The sequence below is a fragment of the Cynocephalus volans genome, chromosome 11 (genome assembly GCF_027409185.1).
Source record: "Cynocephalus volans isolate mCynVol1 chromosome 11, mCynVol1.pri, whole genome shotgun sequence".
NCBI lineage: Eukaryota > Metazoa > Chordata > Mammalia > Dermoptera > Cynocephalidae > Cynocephalus > Cynocephalus volans.
In genome coordinates, this window is record NC_084470.1 from 44,961,600 (window position 1) to 44,977,377 (window position 15,778).

The 15,778-nt window shown below is 42.1% G+C and overlaps 1 protein-coding gene across 1 annotated transcript in view; it reads right to left on the reverse strand.

The window, feature by feature from the left end:
• GLB1 (galactosidase beta 1) overlaps positions 1-15,778 on the reverse strand; it is an 89,965-nt gene that overhangs the window by 66,017 nt on the left and 8,170 nt on the right. The window contains exons 2-4 of the mRNA XM_063113639.1: positions 3,026-3,195; positions 1,054-1,204; positions 429-489 (exon numbers count right to left, since the gene is read on the reverse strand). Of these exons, the coding sequence (XP_062969709.1) occupies positions 429-489; positions 1,054-1,204; positions 3,026-3,195 (382 nt within the window). The remainder of the gene's footprint in view (positions 1-428; positions 490-1,053; positions 1,205-3,025; positions 3,196-15,778) is intronic.

The window sequence follows — 15,778 nt, forward strand, 5'->3', positions numbered from 1 at the left end:
TCACATATCACTATGTGAACACAGACAAAGAAACAGAAGGCAAGGCAGCTACCAGCAAGCCAGTGACACCATCCCAGAAACCAGTTTGCCATTTTGATAAGCTAGGTGCTGTCACTGGTTATATAATTAATATGCTAAGTATGCAGGAAGAGCATTGAAGTCAGTTGGTCAACCACAAACTGGGCTCAATGCCAATTCAAAGAGTTACCCATTTATCAGCAAGATCTGGTCAAGCAGTTCAAGAAAGTCTTATTTCCTACAGGTTCAATGTCTGGTGTTATACAGTGGACGATGATTAACCCTCAGACTTTCACTAAACTTTCAAAAGTATTTGTGCAGAAGGAACTCAGCCTTCAAAATACCTGAGCCTTTTGATATAAATTATGTAAGCTTTTGTAAAGTCTCTCAAGACATCTGTAACAACTTACCTGGGTCAGAAGAGCGGAGAATAATAGATTCTTTCTCTAATAGCCAAGCAGGGAATCCTCCCTAGGATAGGAAATAAAAAAAAAAGGAAGCCATTATAATGTCCATTTCATGGAAGGAGCTTAGGGGAGATTAGAAATTACTATTAGCAGTGATGGAAAAGAAGAAAAACCTCAGAGAGAAGGGGTATTTATTTGAGATGGGCTTTCTGGTTTGTAATTTTCAGGAAAATTATAAATTGGAACATAGTAAAATTAAGATCACTCTGCATTAATGCAATATTTTGAGAACCAAAGCCTGTTTTACACAGATTATTCCCTTGATTTCACAACTACCCTGTGAGACAGGCAGAGCCAACATGATGAACTGCTTTTTACAGATCAGTAAAGTGAGTTATGTGAATGACTGCCCAGAGGACCTATGCTCTGACCCTTCCCTGTCCCTCTCCACCTGGACACCCTCCTAAGGTGACAGACACCTGTGCTGGGTACAGTCACAGGCTCCAGGCTATCTGGAATGGCAGTCTTATTTAAACTGCTCTAAACCACTTTGCCCCAAATCCCCTGGCTGCCAGCCCACCCCTGTCCATGCACACCATGCAGGCAGAGCCCTTCCGGCCACACTCACCATGTCCCACTCCGCACAGATGTAGGGCCCAGGCCTCAGGATAACCAGCAGTCCCAGCTCATGAGCCAGCTGAATAAAATATTCTACATCATGGTCCTCAGAAAACTGGTACTGTCCTGCCTGGGGCTCGTGAAAGTTCCAGGGCACATACCTGCCGAGACACACACAGCCCTTTCCTGGACTCTTGGCAGAGTCAGAAGCAGGAGTGGGGTGGGACGGGGGAAGGAGGCCTTCTTAGGACTGTTGCCAACACGTGGATCAGGAGGAGAAGAAGGCGGGAAGGGTTAAGAGTTAAGCAAAAGGACGACTGCATTTCCTTTCCAACTGGAAATGGAGGACTGTCCAGCCGGCCCACCTAAGGCTTCTTCATTCTCTGGGGGAAATATTTTGTTTGACTTTCTATTTACTATCGATTAGAGGGAAGACTCTGAAGTTATAGATTAATTTGTAGATTTTTGTTTGGTAGAGATACAAATGATTATTACCAAATGGAGAGGACAACTCCAAAGGTCACTGTGTCATTGCCTTGTTACAATATTACCCACTTTATCTCTAAGACACCTTTATTTCAGCATGCCTCTCTTTGCTGAGTCAGTTTCAGGAATTTACCTGAGGACAAGGCTTATTCCCCCAGCAGGGCTCTGAAAAGGACATCTCAAAGTACAGTGCTCTGGCGTGCTGGGTACTTTAACTGAAGGGGACTGAAAGGCCTCAGAAGCCATGTCTCTCTGACCTCCCTGTCTCTGCCCTTCCTTCTCTCTCTAAGCCAGTTATAGAAACCAGAACTCCTCTTCCCCAAAGCAGGTCATACAGATTAGAACAAGGAAAGCCATAAAACCTAGAAAGCTCATTCTCTCTCTTCTCCCTTCCTTGAAGACCCTCATTCCAGAGGGGTCCTGCCCCAGGCCCAGGAGGAAGGAATGTTACACAGAGAGGCTAAGAAGAATCTGAGCAGATTGGCCTTGCTGGGTTTCCCCCTCTGTCTATTACCATTAGATAATACCCTTTTGTCCAATCACATTTCTATATGGCTGCCCATTCTGCATTGAACCTAAGCATAAAAATACAGTTTTTTTTTTTTTGAGCTGGCTGGATAGCTCAGTTGGTTAGAGTGTGGTGCTGATAACACCCAAGTCTGGGGTTCGATCCTTATACCAGCCAGCAAAGAAAACCCCCAAAACACAGTTTTTCCCGAGTCATTGGGTCTTCCTTTCTGAAAGCTCTTGTGTCACATAAAACTTTGCTTAAAAAAGTTTGTTATGGGGCTGGCCCATGGCTCACTCGGGAGAGTGTGGTGCTGATAACACCAAGTCCACAGGTTCAGATCCCTATATAGGGATAGCTGGTTAGCTCACTGGGTGAGCGTGGTGCTAACAACACCAAGTCATGGGTTAAGATCCCCTTACTGGTCATCTTTAAGAAAAAAAAAAGTTTGTTATGCTTTTCTCTTGTTAACCTGTCCTTTGTTATAGGAATGTCAGCTGTGACCCTTGTGATGGGGTACGACAGGCATCGTGCCTTCTGCCTCACACCCCTTAGAGCTGAGAGAAGCTATGGCTGCCTGCAGACACCTTTATGTTCAAATCCTAGCTAGACCTTTGATCTGATACATTACCTTGGGCAAATTTCAGTTTCACCAGCTATAAATGCGAACAGTAATACTCACCTCCCAGAAATTAAGTTTCGTGTACAGTGCCCAGCACCTGGTAAATACTCGATCATTGCCACTTCCCTCTCTGCCTTTTAAAGCTAATATTTATTTTATGATTTCTGGTGACAAAGTTCACGACAGGAAGTGGTTAATTATCTGAAGAAGGGTCCACGAAGCTCATGACAAGTCCCACCCAGAATGCCACACTGGACTATTTTCCATTTCTGAGCAGTGAGGTAGTGCACTGAGAAATGCAGCCATACCCTCTCTCCCGGTGTGGGTGTTGAAGCCCAGGTAAGAGCCAAGTGCCCTCCTACTTACGTCTGGATGGCGTTCAGCCCAGCCATCCTCATCTTCAGCAGCCGGTCCTTCCAGTAGAAGCGGGGCACACGGGAGTAGTGAATGCTTCCCGAGATATAGCGAAATGGCTGGCCATCCTTGAGGAAGCGGTCCCTGCTGTAGTCGATCTTGAACGTCCTCTGGGAGGCATTCTGTGGAGCAGGGATGGGACCATGTGAGAACTTCCAACATCTGCATTTCAGGAGTAGATCCTGTGACAATAGCAGATGACTCCCTATGCATTTAATTTGCATAATACGCTGATGGAGTTAATGCTTGGTTTCTGGGCTACTAAACAAATCACTGCCAAGCCAGTTCAGTATATGCACTCAGGTAACAGAAATCATCCAGGAGGATCCACATGCAGGATTCCACAGGGCTTAGCTTCCAGATGCCAGCAGCGATCTGACAATCAGTGGCCGAGATGATATTCCAGTGTGCTGCTCAGGAGGCTTGGGAATGGAATACACACACACACACACACACACACACACACACACACACACACACACACACACACACACTGCATCCTTGTGGTTGTGACCTATCTGAGCACTAATGTGCCTCAACAGTAATGTTACTGGGATCACCAAGATCCATTAGGAAAATTCTAAGTGTAAAATATAGGGCAAAAAGCAATGGATCAAAAGTCCAAAGCCTGGAAGCTCCATTCTAGGTTTTGCTCTGAGTACCGGAATGACCTGGGCAAGCTCCTCTCTAACCCTCTCCTCATCCGTAACTATCCAGGGTATTGACTAAAGGAACTCCAAGGCAATGTTTTTCAAATTGTGGGCTGTGACTAAATTTGTGAGTAACAAACTCAATTTGGGTGGTGATCAGTAGTTTTTAATGAAAGAATAGACAATGTAAGAGTACACTGCATATAGTAAAGTATTACTTTATGAAACTTTTGTTATATACACATATGTAGAGTAGCATATGCATGCATGTCTCTACTGCATTGCAAGTAAGATGTATTTCTAGCAGTCAAATAAGATTTTAAGAAACACTGCTTTGGGGTCACTTCATGAGCTAAATTGCTAGGATTTGAAAGGGAAGACTTCAAAGGGGGGGCCGACTGTTAGGCAGAGTGGAACACTGCCCTCTCGTGGATGGAAAAAGGCAGCAACAGACCACAGGTGTCGACGAGACCAGGGTTCCAAGAAACCATCTAATTAGTGTCTTCCACTATGAGTAAGATTCTTTGGGCATCTTTAGGCTTTCAAAGGTCACAATACTAGCTTTAGTCACAGCAGCATCACAGTCTGTGGTAGCTTTGGGAGTTGCCCTTGAAGCCATATCTGGAAACAATTCTGAGAGCATGAGTCCTAGATCACACATTGCCTGAAATGCAACTGGGGAGATGAAATTAAACAACTCAGATCAGAATGCATAGGGACAAATGGAGAGCTTCACTGTATGTACATTACATCTCACTAAAGCTAATCAAAAACAAACAAATAAATAATTTAATAATCATTTTTAAAACGGCAAGCACCAATTTAATATCATATTATTCTTCTAGTAAATAGGCTTTAATTTCCATTCAAAGGCAAGAGTCCCCTGAAAAAACTCACAGAAATATAAAAATTATTTCGAATGGATGATTAGCTCTAATGGATGATTTTGAAAACATTCTCATATGTATATGACTAAGTGCTGAATAAAGGTTCCCCACAAGTTCAAAGGTGGCTCAATGAGTTGAGGAAATTCTTTGGATAGGTAGAAAGTGAGCTAATATAGTTTGGATATGTTTGTCCCCCCACAGCTCATATGGAAATCTGATCCCCAATGTGGCAGTGTTAGGAGGTGCTTGGGTCATGGGAACAAATCCCTCATCAACAGATTAATGCCTTCCTTGGGGGTGGGGAGGTAGGCAGGTAGAGTTCTCACTCTATTATTTCCTGCTAGAGATGGTAAAAGGAGCCTGGCACCTGCCTTCTCTCTCTCTTGCTTCCCCTTGCCATGTGATCTGGCACCAGCCAGCTGCCTGCCGCTTTCCACCATGAGTAGAAGCAGCCAGAGGCCTGTACCAGATGTAGTTGTCCCAGAACTGTGAGCCAAACAAACCTCTTTTCTTTATAAATTACCCAGTCTCAGGTATTCTGTTATAGCAATGCAAAAATGGACTAATACAGAAGCAAAGCAACTTTAGGCAGAGCTAGGAGGAGGGAAGGGCTGTTTGAAATCCACTTATCTAAAGGAAGGAATTCAGAGGGAGGCTGGCGAGAAACTATGGTGGCAGGCAGTGGAAGTCAGCCTTTGTCCCACGCAGAGTGGGGCACCATCTTTGCCTTCAAATGACCTCAAAGTCCATCCTAAATATCTCCCTACCATCCATTTTCAAATGTCAACAAGCACCTATTATGAGCTGAGTAATCACAGAAGGGAACCACACACATGTGACCACAACCCTGGCAAATGATGACATGGACTCCAGCAGGCTGTCTGAAACTTAATTACCTTGGGGAAAGGTCTTATGATCTGATATCGACATCCTGCTCCGAAGTAAGGAATATATATAAATTCCCGAAATTTTTGATGTACCTATTAATGCATAACATGCTGACTTTAAGTGAAAAAATGAGCTGTTTTTGAGAGTAGCTGAGGCATGAAGTTTACTGCCTGTTCTGTGTGTAGACATTTCTAGCCTATAGGGTGTAAACTGTAGCCAATAATTGTAACGTTTGTATTTTACCCACCAATGAAACTGGGACAACTCCAGTATGAGTCCCTCTCCCTTTTCCAAACTTTCCTGTGAAATCTTTCCAGCCTGTAACAGACTTTGGAGCACTTCCCAATTCTGTAGGCTGTGTTTCCTGGGTTGGTCCCCAAGCTTGGCTTTCAATAAACCTTTATAAAACTATTTCTGCCTCATCAGCTTTGATTTCAGTCAACACCCCACATGAAGCTTCAATCTAGCTTCGAAGAGACCCAAGAGCTAACACAAGGAGGTCCAGGTGGTGAAGTAAGTGTGAGCAGAATGCTGAAGCAGAAATAAATGGCACGGGACTTGCAAGTCGGGGGCAAGGGCAAGTTTCTCAGAGGAAGAAACACCCCAGACTATGGCTCTCAATCTTGGCTGCACATCAGAATCACCTATGCAAGCTTTTAAAAGTAGCAAAGTTGGGGATGGCATGTTAGCTCAATTGGTTAGAGCAGGGTGCTGATAACACGGTCAAGGGTTCAATCCTGTTACTGGCCAGCTGCCAAATTTTTTTTTTAAAAAAAGAAAAGAGCAAAGTTGGACCTCGCCCCCAGACATTCAGATTTTAATTGGTCTTGGGTGGAAGCCAGGCACTGGCAGTTCTTAAAGCTGCCCAGATGCTGAATTTGTACAGCCAGGGTTGAGAGCCACTGACCTAAGCTCAGTCCCAGGATGAGGAAATGTTAGTCGAGGGGGAGGGCGACACAGACGGAAAAAACCGTGTGTGTGAGGACTGGCAGAAAGAGGGCAAGACCACATGCAGGAGCCACAGAACCTCAAATAGATAAGACGGGGCAGCTGTCAAAGCGGAGGAGGTGTCTGAGGCCAGATAGAATGAGCTCTGATGTCCAGGTTCAAGGCCAAGACTTTCTGCCAAGAGCTGTGGAGCTTTCTGCCATAGCTTTATTCATAATAGCACAAACCTGGAAATAACCCAAATGTCTATAAACAGGAAAATGAACAAATTATAGTATATTCATATTATGGATTACTACCTAGCAATAAAAAGCCCAAAGTACTAGTATTTGCAATAACATAGATTAATCTCAAAAATGTTGAGTGAAATAAGCCTTACACAAAAAGGTTTATATGGCACAAACTATCTATAGGATGTTCTAGAACAGGAAAATCTAATCTATGGTGGGAAAAAAATCAGACAGTCGTTATCTGTGGGAGAGTGGGGACAGGTACTGCATGGGAAGAGACACGAGGAAACTTTCTGGAGTAATGTTCTATAGCTGGATAAGGGTTTTGAATTATGCTGGGTTAGGCATTTGTTAAAATTCATCAAATAGTACACTTAAAATATGTGTGTTTCACTGTATATAAATTTTACCCTAAAATTTTAATAAAAGCTATTAACAAATATTGACCTCTAGTTAATGATATGCATGCTGAAGTATAAGGACACTGATGTCTGCAACTTTCTTTGAAATGCGCTCCAAAAATAAGATGGATCAATGGATGGATGAAGGGATGGACTGATAGTAAAATGTTAATGGTAGAATCTGGATGGTAGAATCTCTCAACTCTCTATATGTCTAAAAATTTTTCCTACTAAAATCTGACACAAATAGAAAAGTGGACTGATAAAATACATTATGGTTTGTATGGTATGTGTATTGTATATGCATGTATGTATACACACACAAACACACACATATAATGAAATATACAGCTCTTGAGAATGAAGTACTCTACACTTGCCATGTGGAAAGATTGCCAAGACATATAGATGAAAAGAGAAGGGAGAGAAGTGTTTTTTAAAACATACCCACATCAGTTGCAGCTCTGTGGACAGTCTTGCATGAGCTCAGAATGCTTTGTGCAGACAGTGTCTCAACTCAAACTCACACCTCACGTCTTTTTGTCTTTATGCCCCAAATACCAGCAGACCTGCTCTACCCAGGAACACTGGGGAGTCCATCCCCTGGCAACCATCAACCAGTGGGGGACAGAAAGGGTGGACAGCTGCATTCACCTGAGTTCTAGGCAGACAATTCTGGAGACATTTCATGTACTTCTCAGGAGGCCTTGGCAGAATCATGTCCCTGTTGCCCAGGGTGCTAACCACGATACACATTCTTATATAGGCTTTTCCTTCTTTCCACTATCCCTCATTCTTGTGCACTTGGGTCACCTCTCAAACCATCTACACCCAAGCCTTGTTTCATGTTCTGCTTCCAGAGGAACCCAAATTCAGACCACTGGTACCAGAAATGGCCTGAACAGCAGATCCTCAGGATGAGTCTGTACCTGGATTTCTCATATATGTCAAATAGCAACAAGAACCCTGTAGCTGGTGCTAGTGGGGCCATGATACATCAGACACAAATACTTAGGCCCTCACCTATGCTGGACTGGGAGGAGGTACGGGTAGATGGGGAAGAGTTGGCATCAGGGGTAACTGGTAATTGTACGGATTGTGAGATTTGCTGGCTTTTGTTACCAGATTTGGAAGCATTTAAGAAAGAGATTGATTGACAGGCTCAGGTCAGCCATTCACTTAGGGTATTTTGTGAATGCCAGAGGCTTCTGTGTCAATGTTTAAGGAAACCCACCTCTCTTGCCAGAAAAATAAGGCCCAGGACTTACCCATTGAGGGACACTGGGAGTGGATCTTGAGGGGGAAGAATATAAGGCAGAATAGGGGAAGCTATCAGCATGGTGTACCCTCCTATGACTCTTGGGATATCATCTCGGTAAAGGCACCTGAACCAGTCCCTATGCTGTTGGGATGGCTCCTGGAACCTGGACATGGTACTGGCCTTCAGGAAAGGAGGCGAGGGTGTGAGACTGCCTTGGCATCCCGAGGAAGGTATGGGATGGCTCAAAATGTGGGAATGTAAACATGGTGACCAGAGAACCCAACATCTGACTATATTCCCCAGGAGAGCCCAGAGAATTGTCCCTTCAGTAAGGAAGGCACTGGCAAGAAGGGCCTGGTATCCTTGAGAAGCCTGGGGGGGCTGCCTCTGCATGCTAGGGTTGACAGATGGTGCTGCCGTGGTGCTGGGCTCCCTAGTCATTGGGAATGATGAGATTCTGGCATAACCAAGGCGGGACCACTTAACTGTCGGAAGCAGGTAGACACAATTACCACAACCAACAAGGCCAGAGTGGCAACCAGGGTGTGTTGACCAGTAGTGACCTTAGGGAATGGCTCATAAACCACAGCATTCCTACGGGGCGAGATGATTGGGCAATCACTGAGGTTACTGCTTGATGTGTTTATAAGAAAAAGTCAAGAACTCATGAACAAAAGGCTCACATCAGCCACTGCAATGACAAATTGTGATTCCTTCATCCAGTTCCCAGCTTTGAGCCAGTTCTCCAACACAGAGCCAGCTGACTGAAGGCAAGGTTGGATGGATCCCCTTGGGGAAGGATCCTGCAATGCTACCCCAAGTACACACAATAAATATGCCCCAATCCTTCTCCAGTAGAACTTCAGGTATAGGGAAAATATAGGAGAATGGTCAGGGCGCCTCAGATGTTCAGAATCTTGCCAAGCATTTGATGTAAATATGCATGTGTGCCCAGGTGTTCCTTGGTTATTATCTAATGTAATTGCGCATGTGTGCCCAGGTGTCCTGGGTTATGGACTTAAGTATAAAGGATGAGTGGCTCTGATCCACAGGGCCCCCAGTCCCTAGGATGCTCCTGGCGGAGGGGGGGGGGGTCACAGGGAGGCCACTACTGCTGCTGGAGGCTGTTGCTGCCTGTGCCCCCGAGAGCCCACTGTCGCTGCTGCTGCTACTGCTGAGGACTGAGTTCATGTCATCTGCCAATGGCTCCCAGAATCTTTTCCAATTACCTAGTGTGGAACTGTGTGTGAGGGGTCTGGTGACCCAGCCTGGCATGTGAGGGGTCTGTGACCCAGTCTGTACAATGGGTTTGAAGGGTCTGTGGGCCCTACCCCTGACAATACAAATGGAAAACTTAGTGTAACTAAAATAATGAAATGTTTTGGCTTTAGTTATGAATTGCTTTAACAATACAGTTGCCTAGCCATACAATTAGCGTAGCTATTGCTGTAACTCGACACTAAGTGGGGGGGGGGCCCAGACCTTCTGAGGACTGTTGCATACAGTCTGAACTGACCCTGATACCAGGGTAGCTGAAGTGCCATCAGTCTCCCTTATCACTGTCAGGCCAGGAATAAAGGGAGCCTTGGCCTAAGTCCTTCTCACAGTCCATCAAGTCAGAGGACCCTCCGTATGGTTATTTCCCTGGTCCTGGGTGCAAATAGGATGGTTTTACTTAACAGCCAGCAGAACCCTCACCATGAGGAAGAGCCATTATGGATCAAGTGGAAGTTCTGAAATTGCCCATTCCCCACTCCCACTCAAGATAAATCTGAAACAAGACCAAAAGTCTCCCACAATTCCAGGTATTTGTGCCCCCTCCACAAAGACTTAAAGGTCATTCCCATTATATCCCCATTCAAATCACCTGTGAGCTCCTGCAAAAAAAAAAAAAAACAGATAAAGGCAGGTGATGGTGGACTACTTAATTAACCAAGTAGGAGCTCCAATGGCAGCTGCCATGTGGAGGGTGGGATTATTACTGGAACAGACCAACATAGCCTCTGGCATGTGGTTTGTGGCTAATATAGGTCGAGCATCCCTAATACGAAAATCTGAAATCCAAAATGCTCCAAAATCTGCAACTTTTTGAGTGCCAACATGACACCACAAGTGGAAAATTCCATACCTGACCTCATGTGATGAGTTGTCATCAAGATGCAAGCACAACACAGTTTATTCAGCGTCCCAGGCACTCTGGTGATGCTGCCGTGTTGCTTGCTCATCCTGAACACATTATTTTTTCACTATACTAATGGTATGTCATAGTTTTTACTGTTAAGTACTTATGTGTGAATAAGTGTAAGAAATGATTGCTTATTGGTAGCAGACAAATTCAGAATCAGGAATATTGGTGATGCCAAACAACCACAGATAGTCTTCATGGGTAGCTGAGACAGTGACACCTTTGCTTTCTGATGGTTCAGTGTACATAAACTTTGTTTCATGCACAAAATTATTTAAAATATTGTGTAAAGTTACCTTCAGGCTATAAGAAATTTCATACGTTATATGAAATATAAATGAATTTTGTGTTTAGACTTGGGTCCCATCCCCAAGGTATCTCATTATGTATATGCAAATATTCCAAAATCTGAAAAAATCTGAAATCCAAAACACTTCTGGTCCTAAGTATTTTGGATAAGGAAAACTCAAACTGTATTCTAATCTTTTCAAACCTTATCAATAAAAAGGATCAAATGTAGTTTGCCTGTAAGTGGGCAGGACACTGGCACACATTTTCCCTCTTACCCACAGCTGTGTTCATAGCCTTGCTCTACCACATGAGAGACCATGACTGCAGGACACTTGTGGACTGTCATGCTGGTCCCATATATATGAACAATACCATGATATCTGGTACAGGGAAACAGACAAGCCTCTGAAACTGCAACCTAGAAAAGCAGCACAGAAGGGATCAGTAAGGACAGTGGCAGAAGCAGCAGCATCTAAGAGACAGTTTGTAATAGTTGACTGTCATGGCCAAAGTAAACAGGGAAAATACACTTCATGGATCCAAAGTGACCCCTCTCAACATTTAAAGACCTGAGAAGATCCAGCCTACAGAGCCAGCTTCCTTTCAGCTTTCTCTGAGCTGGAGCACCATTGACAGAAGTATGGCGATCAAGAAATGTGGGAGGGGCCGGGCCTGTGGCGCACTCGGGAGGGTGCGGCACTGAGAGCGCGGTGACGCTCCCAGCGGCGCGGGTTCGGATCCTATATAGGAATGGCCGGTGCACTCACTGGCTGAGTGCCGGTCACGAAAAAGAAAAAAGAAAAAAAAAAAAAAAAAAGAAATGTGGGAGGATGAGGAGGAAAGAGGAGAAAAGAAGGAGGAAGAGGAAGGGGAGAGGGAAAGCTGCCTTTAGACTTTATTCCCCTAATGCAGATAATGCAAAATTTGCTATGTGTGCAAATTCTACCCCTTCTAAATGAACTGGTGCTGGAATGGAATACTGAAGAGATATACTTTTATTTCACACTTGCAGGGGTGTGGGAGCATCAGTAGTTACCAATGCTTGTCACAGAAAATTTGTAAAATAAAAAGCAATTCCAAGCAAAGCAAAACTCACACCTTCTCAAGGCCCCCCATGTACACACATAATGCGCATAATATGGCAGGGAAAAAACACCAGTACAAACAAAACACCTTTGGATCAAATACATATCAGGAACCTAATACCAATATAATTTTTAAAGTTATTTATTCAGTTTAGATTATTTCAGTGGTAAATAAGCATCTCTTTAAAACAACATTAAACATAACACAAAATTTACATCATCAGATAATATGAACATCTCCCAAGTTTCCTAATCCTCAAGACTAGAAATAATTATATTTGCATTACTTGTGCACATTCCTTGACTAGGATAAAGAAGTAAAAGGAGCTTAGTGATATCATAGGTCATGGGTCATGCTGATTACGTGAAGATGATGTGTCTTCAGGTCCTGCAGAACAACTCTGGTAAGCACCTACTCAAAGGATCTCCCTGCCCAGCAGTCTGCACACCCTTTCAACTCAGCCCAGACCCAAGAGCTGGGGAATCCCTGACATGAGCTATTCAGCCCTAGGGTTGAGGGAAGAGGGAGTGAGGCAAGGGGAGAGGGGAGAGAGGGGCTGGCAGTGTTTGCACACCATGGGCTTCTCAGACCCCTCAGTTCACAGAACACAGAGAAAGAGGAGAAATATTTCAGGCAACTATAAAACAAACTGATTATATCAGAGCTAAGAGCCTTTAAGACACCAAATCACGGAGGCACCATTACATCAGACATGGTGGAGAAGCGAAACCAGGACAGGCACTGGTGATAACCAGTACGGATACGGAGGGACTTGTGGATGATCTGCTCTAGCTCATGTATTTTATTTTATCAACTTTGCTTATTTATGCATGCCTACCTTGTGCCAAAAAGATTTTCGTTCAGCATTCCAAAAGGCTGTGGATGAGAAGGGTAAATTACAATGGAAGAGGAAGGGAAATGGCAGATTGGAGGAAAAATGAACACAGTTTTGGACCACTTTCCAGTCCTCATGGACTCACGGACATTTACACGGATTTAATTCTGCCCCCTCATCTCAGAGAAAAGATAAGTGCATAGTTTAAAAAACACAAATACAAATTAAAAAAAATACAAGTCTTAAAAATTAAAAACAGACAGACTTAACTTTCCACACAGGGATTATTTGAAGTGAATTTGAAATACTATTTTAACTGTATTTAGCCTAAGAATAAAAATACAGCTTAAACTGCATTAAGGCAAAACAGAAACAACAAACTGTATCCAGTAGACTTAGTAATAATATTGCTATTACTATTTTGAATCTATAATATATATATAGTAGGATAAAGTAAATAATTACATTAGGTTATTAGGAATCAAAAATTTCAGTGTGAAACAGAAACAAACATAAAAATCAAAGAAGGTGAAGTAAAAACCCTGTAATCAGGGGGTATATGGGAAATCTCTGTACCTTCCACTCAATTTTGTTGTGAACCTAAAACTGCTCTAAACAATCAAGTCTATTTTTTTTTAAAATAAAACCCGTAATCTTCCATTTGAGTTGGATATACTAGGATACACTTATGATTTTTTTCTCTTTCTAAAAAAAATATTTTATTTTCTAATAATATTCACTGAAACAGCTTAGAAATGATACCAGTCAGTAGCAATCTAATCTAAGCAGCCTAACCTAGTAGCAATCTAACCCAGGTGCTAATGTAGCAACTAAATTGTGGTCTCTAAATATTTCGCATTAAAAGGGACCAGGGCTCCTTCTTTAAGAAATTAGTTATTCCAAGTCTGTGGCAGAATATGTACAAAATAAGCCTATAACTATACGAAAAAAACAAAAACAAAAACAAAACACAGAGTCACATCAAAATGACATAGAACCTATTTGAAAGGGCTTCAACTGGCCAAAAATGCGATATTTTGAGTATCAAAAGATTTATCACTTCAATGAATTAAAAAACAACAGATATATTTAAAAAATCCAAATTCATAATAATGCTCCCATCCACCCAAAAGAAAAGCTTATTGGTCATCTTTGGAGGTTGCTGGGGTATCAGCTCATTGTTCTAAAAATTAATGAATAAAGTGAAGGAATCTAGCTTCTCTCTTGCCTTTGCTATAGAAATTTTCAGAGTAACCAAACAATTGATGAAGAAAGTTCTTTGTAAAAGCATCACAGCTAATAAATGCAGAAGAAATGATGGAATTAAAAAATCACCATTTTGCAATCCCTAGAGAAATAATGACTTTAGGCAACAATCACCCAGGACTACTGAAACATAGATGAAAAGATGATGAGGAACTTTCCAGTGGAGGGATCAAACTGACAACACATGCGCCCAGAGGTCAATTTTAGCATCACATAAGCAATGAGGTCTGCCTACCAAAAAAGGGAAAAAGGTGAACCTGAATCCATGCAGCCTTTAGCTTGAACCTTTATAGAACTCTAGCTCTACCAGTTCACAGAAAATATGAGGGACAGTAGAACACATTGGACACCACAAATCCAAAATGTAGAAAATTCTAAGACATATGACCCAGATAACCTGAACAAATAAGTGACATAAAATGAGGGAAGGGGGATGATATAGAATTAAACAGACTTAAATACAGCACACAATATATGGAGCTTGTTTTTAGAACCTGATTCAAACAAAATAACTGTAAAAAGTTCCATTAAAAAGAAAAACAAAAACTAAACCCAAAGCTAGCAGATAGAAGAAAATAAAAGATTAGAGCACAGATAAATGAAATAGAGAACAGAAAAACAGTAGGAAAAAATAAATGGAAAGACATCCTGTGTTCATGGACTGGAGATTTAATATTGTTAAGATGTTCACACTACCCAAATTGAGCAACTAAATCAACACAATTTCTACCAAAATCTCAATGGCATTTTTTGCGGAAAAAGAAAAATTCATCCTAAAATTCATATAGAATCTTAAAGGACCCCAAATAGCCAAAACAATATTGACAAAGAATAACAAAGTTGGAACACTCACATTTCCTGGTTTTAAAACATATTACAAAGCTACAGTAATCAAAACAGCATGGTGATGGCATAAAGACAGATAAATAGACCAATGGAAACAAATAGAGAGCCCAGAAATAAACCCTCATATATACAGTCAAATGATTTTCAGCAAAGGTGGCATTTGATGGAAAAAGGACAGTCTCTTCAACAAATGGTACTGGGAAAACTGGATATCCACATGCAAAAATACATGTACATTCATACCAGCCAGTGGCCAAAAAGAAAAAGTATGTATACATTATATACAAAAATCAACTCAAAATGGGTTAAAGACCTAAGTGTAAGACCCAAAACCATAAAAAGACCCAAAACTATAAAAAGACCCAAAACTATAAAACTCCTAGAAGAAAACATGGGAGAAAAGCTGCATGGCATTGGACTTGGCGATGATTTCTTGGATATGATGCCAAAAGCACAGACAACAAAAGCAAAAGCAGACAAATGGTACTACATCAAACTTAAAAAACTTTGTGCCTCAAAGGACACAATCAATAGAGTTAAAAGGCAACCAACAGAGTTGAAAAAAATTTTGCAAATCACATATCTGATAAGGGGTTAATGTCCAGAATATATAAAGAACTCCTATATCTCCACAACAAAAGAATCAAATAAACTGGTTTTTAAATGGACTTGAATAGACATTTCTCCAAAGATGATATAAAAATGGCAAACAAGCACATGAAAAAATGCTCAAGATCACTAATCACGGGAGAAAGCAAATCAAAACCACAATGAGGTGTATCACCTCACACTCATTAGGATGGCCACTATAAAAAACAAAGCCCAAAAAACCAGAAAATAAGAAGTGCTGGCAAGGATGTAGAGAAATCAGAACCCTTGTGCACCATTGGTGAGACTGTAAAATGGTCCAACTGCTATGGAAAATAATATG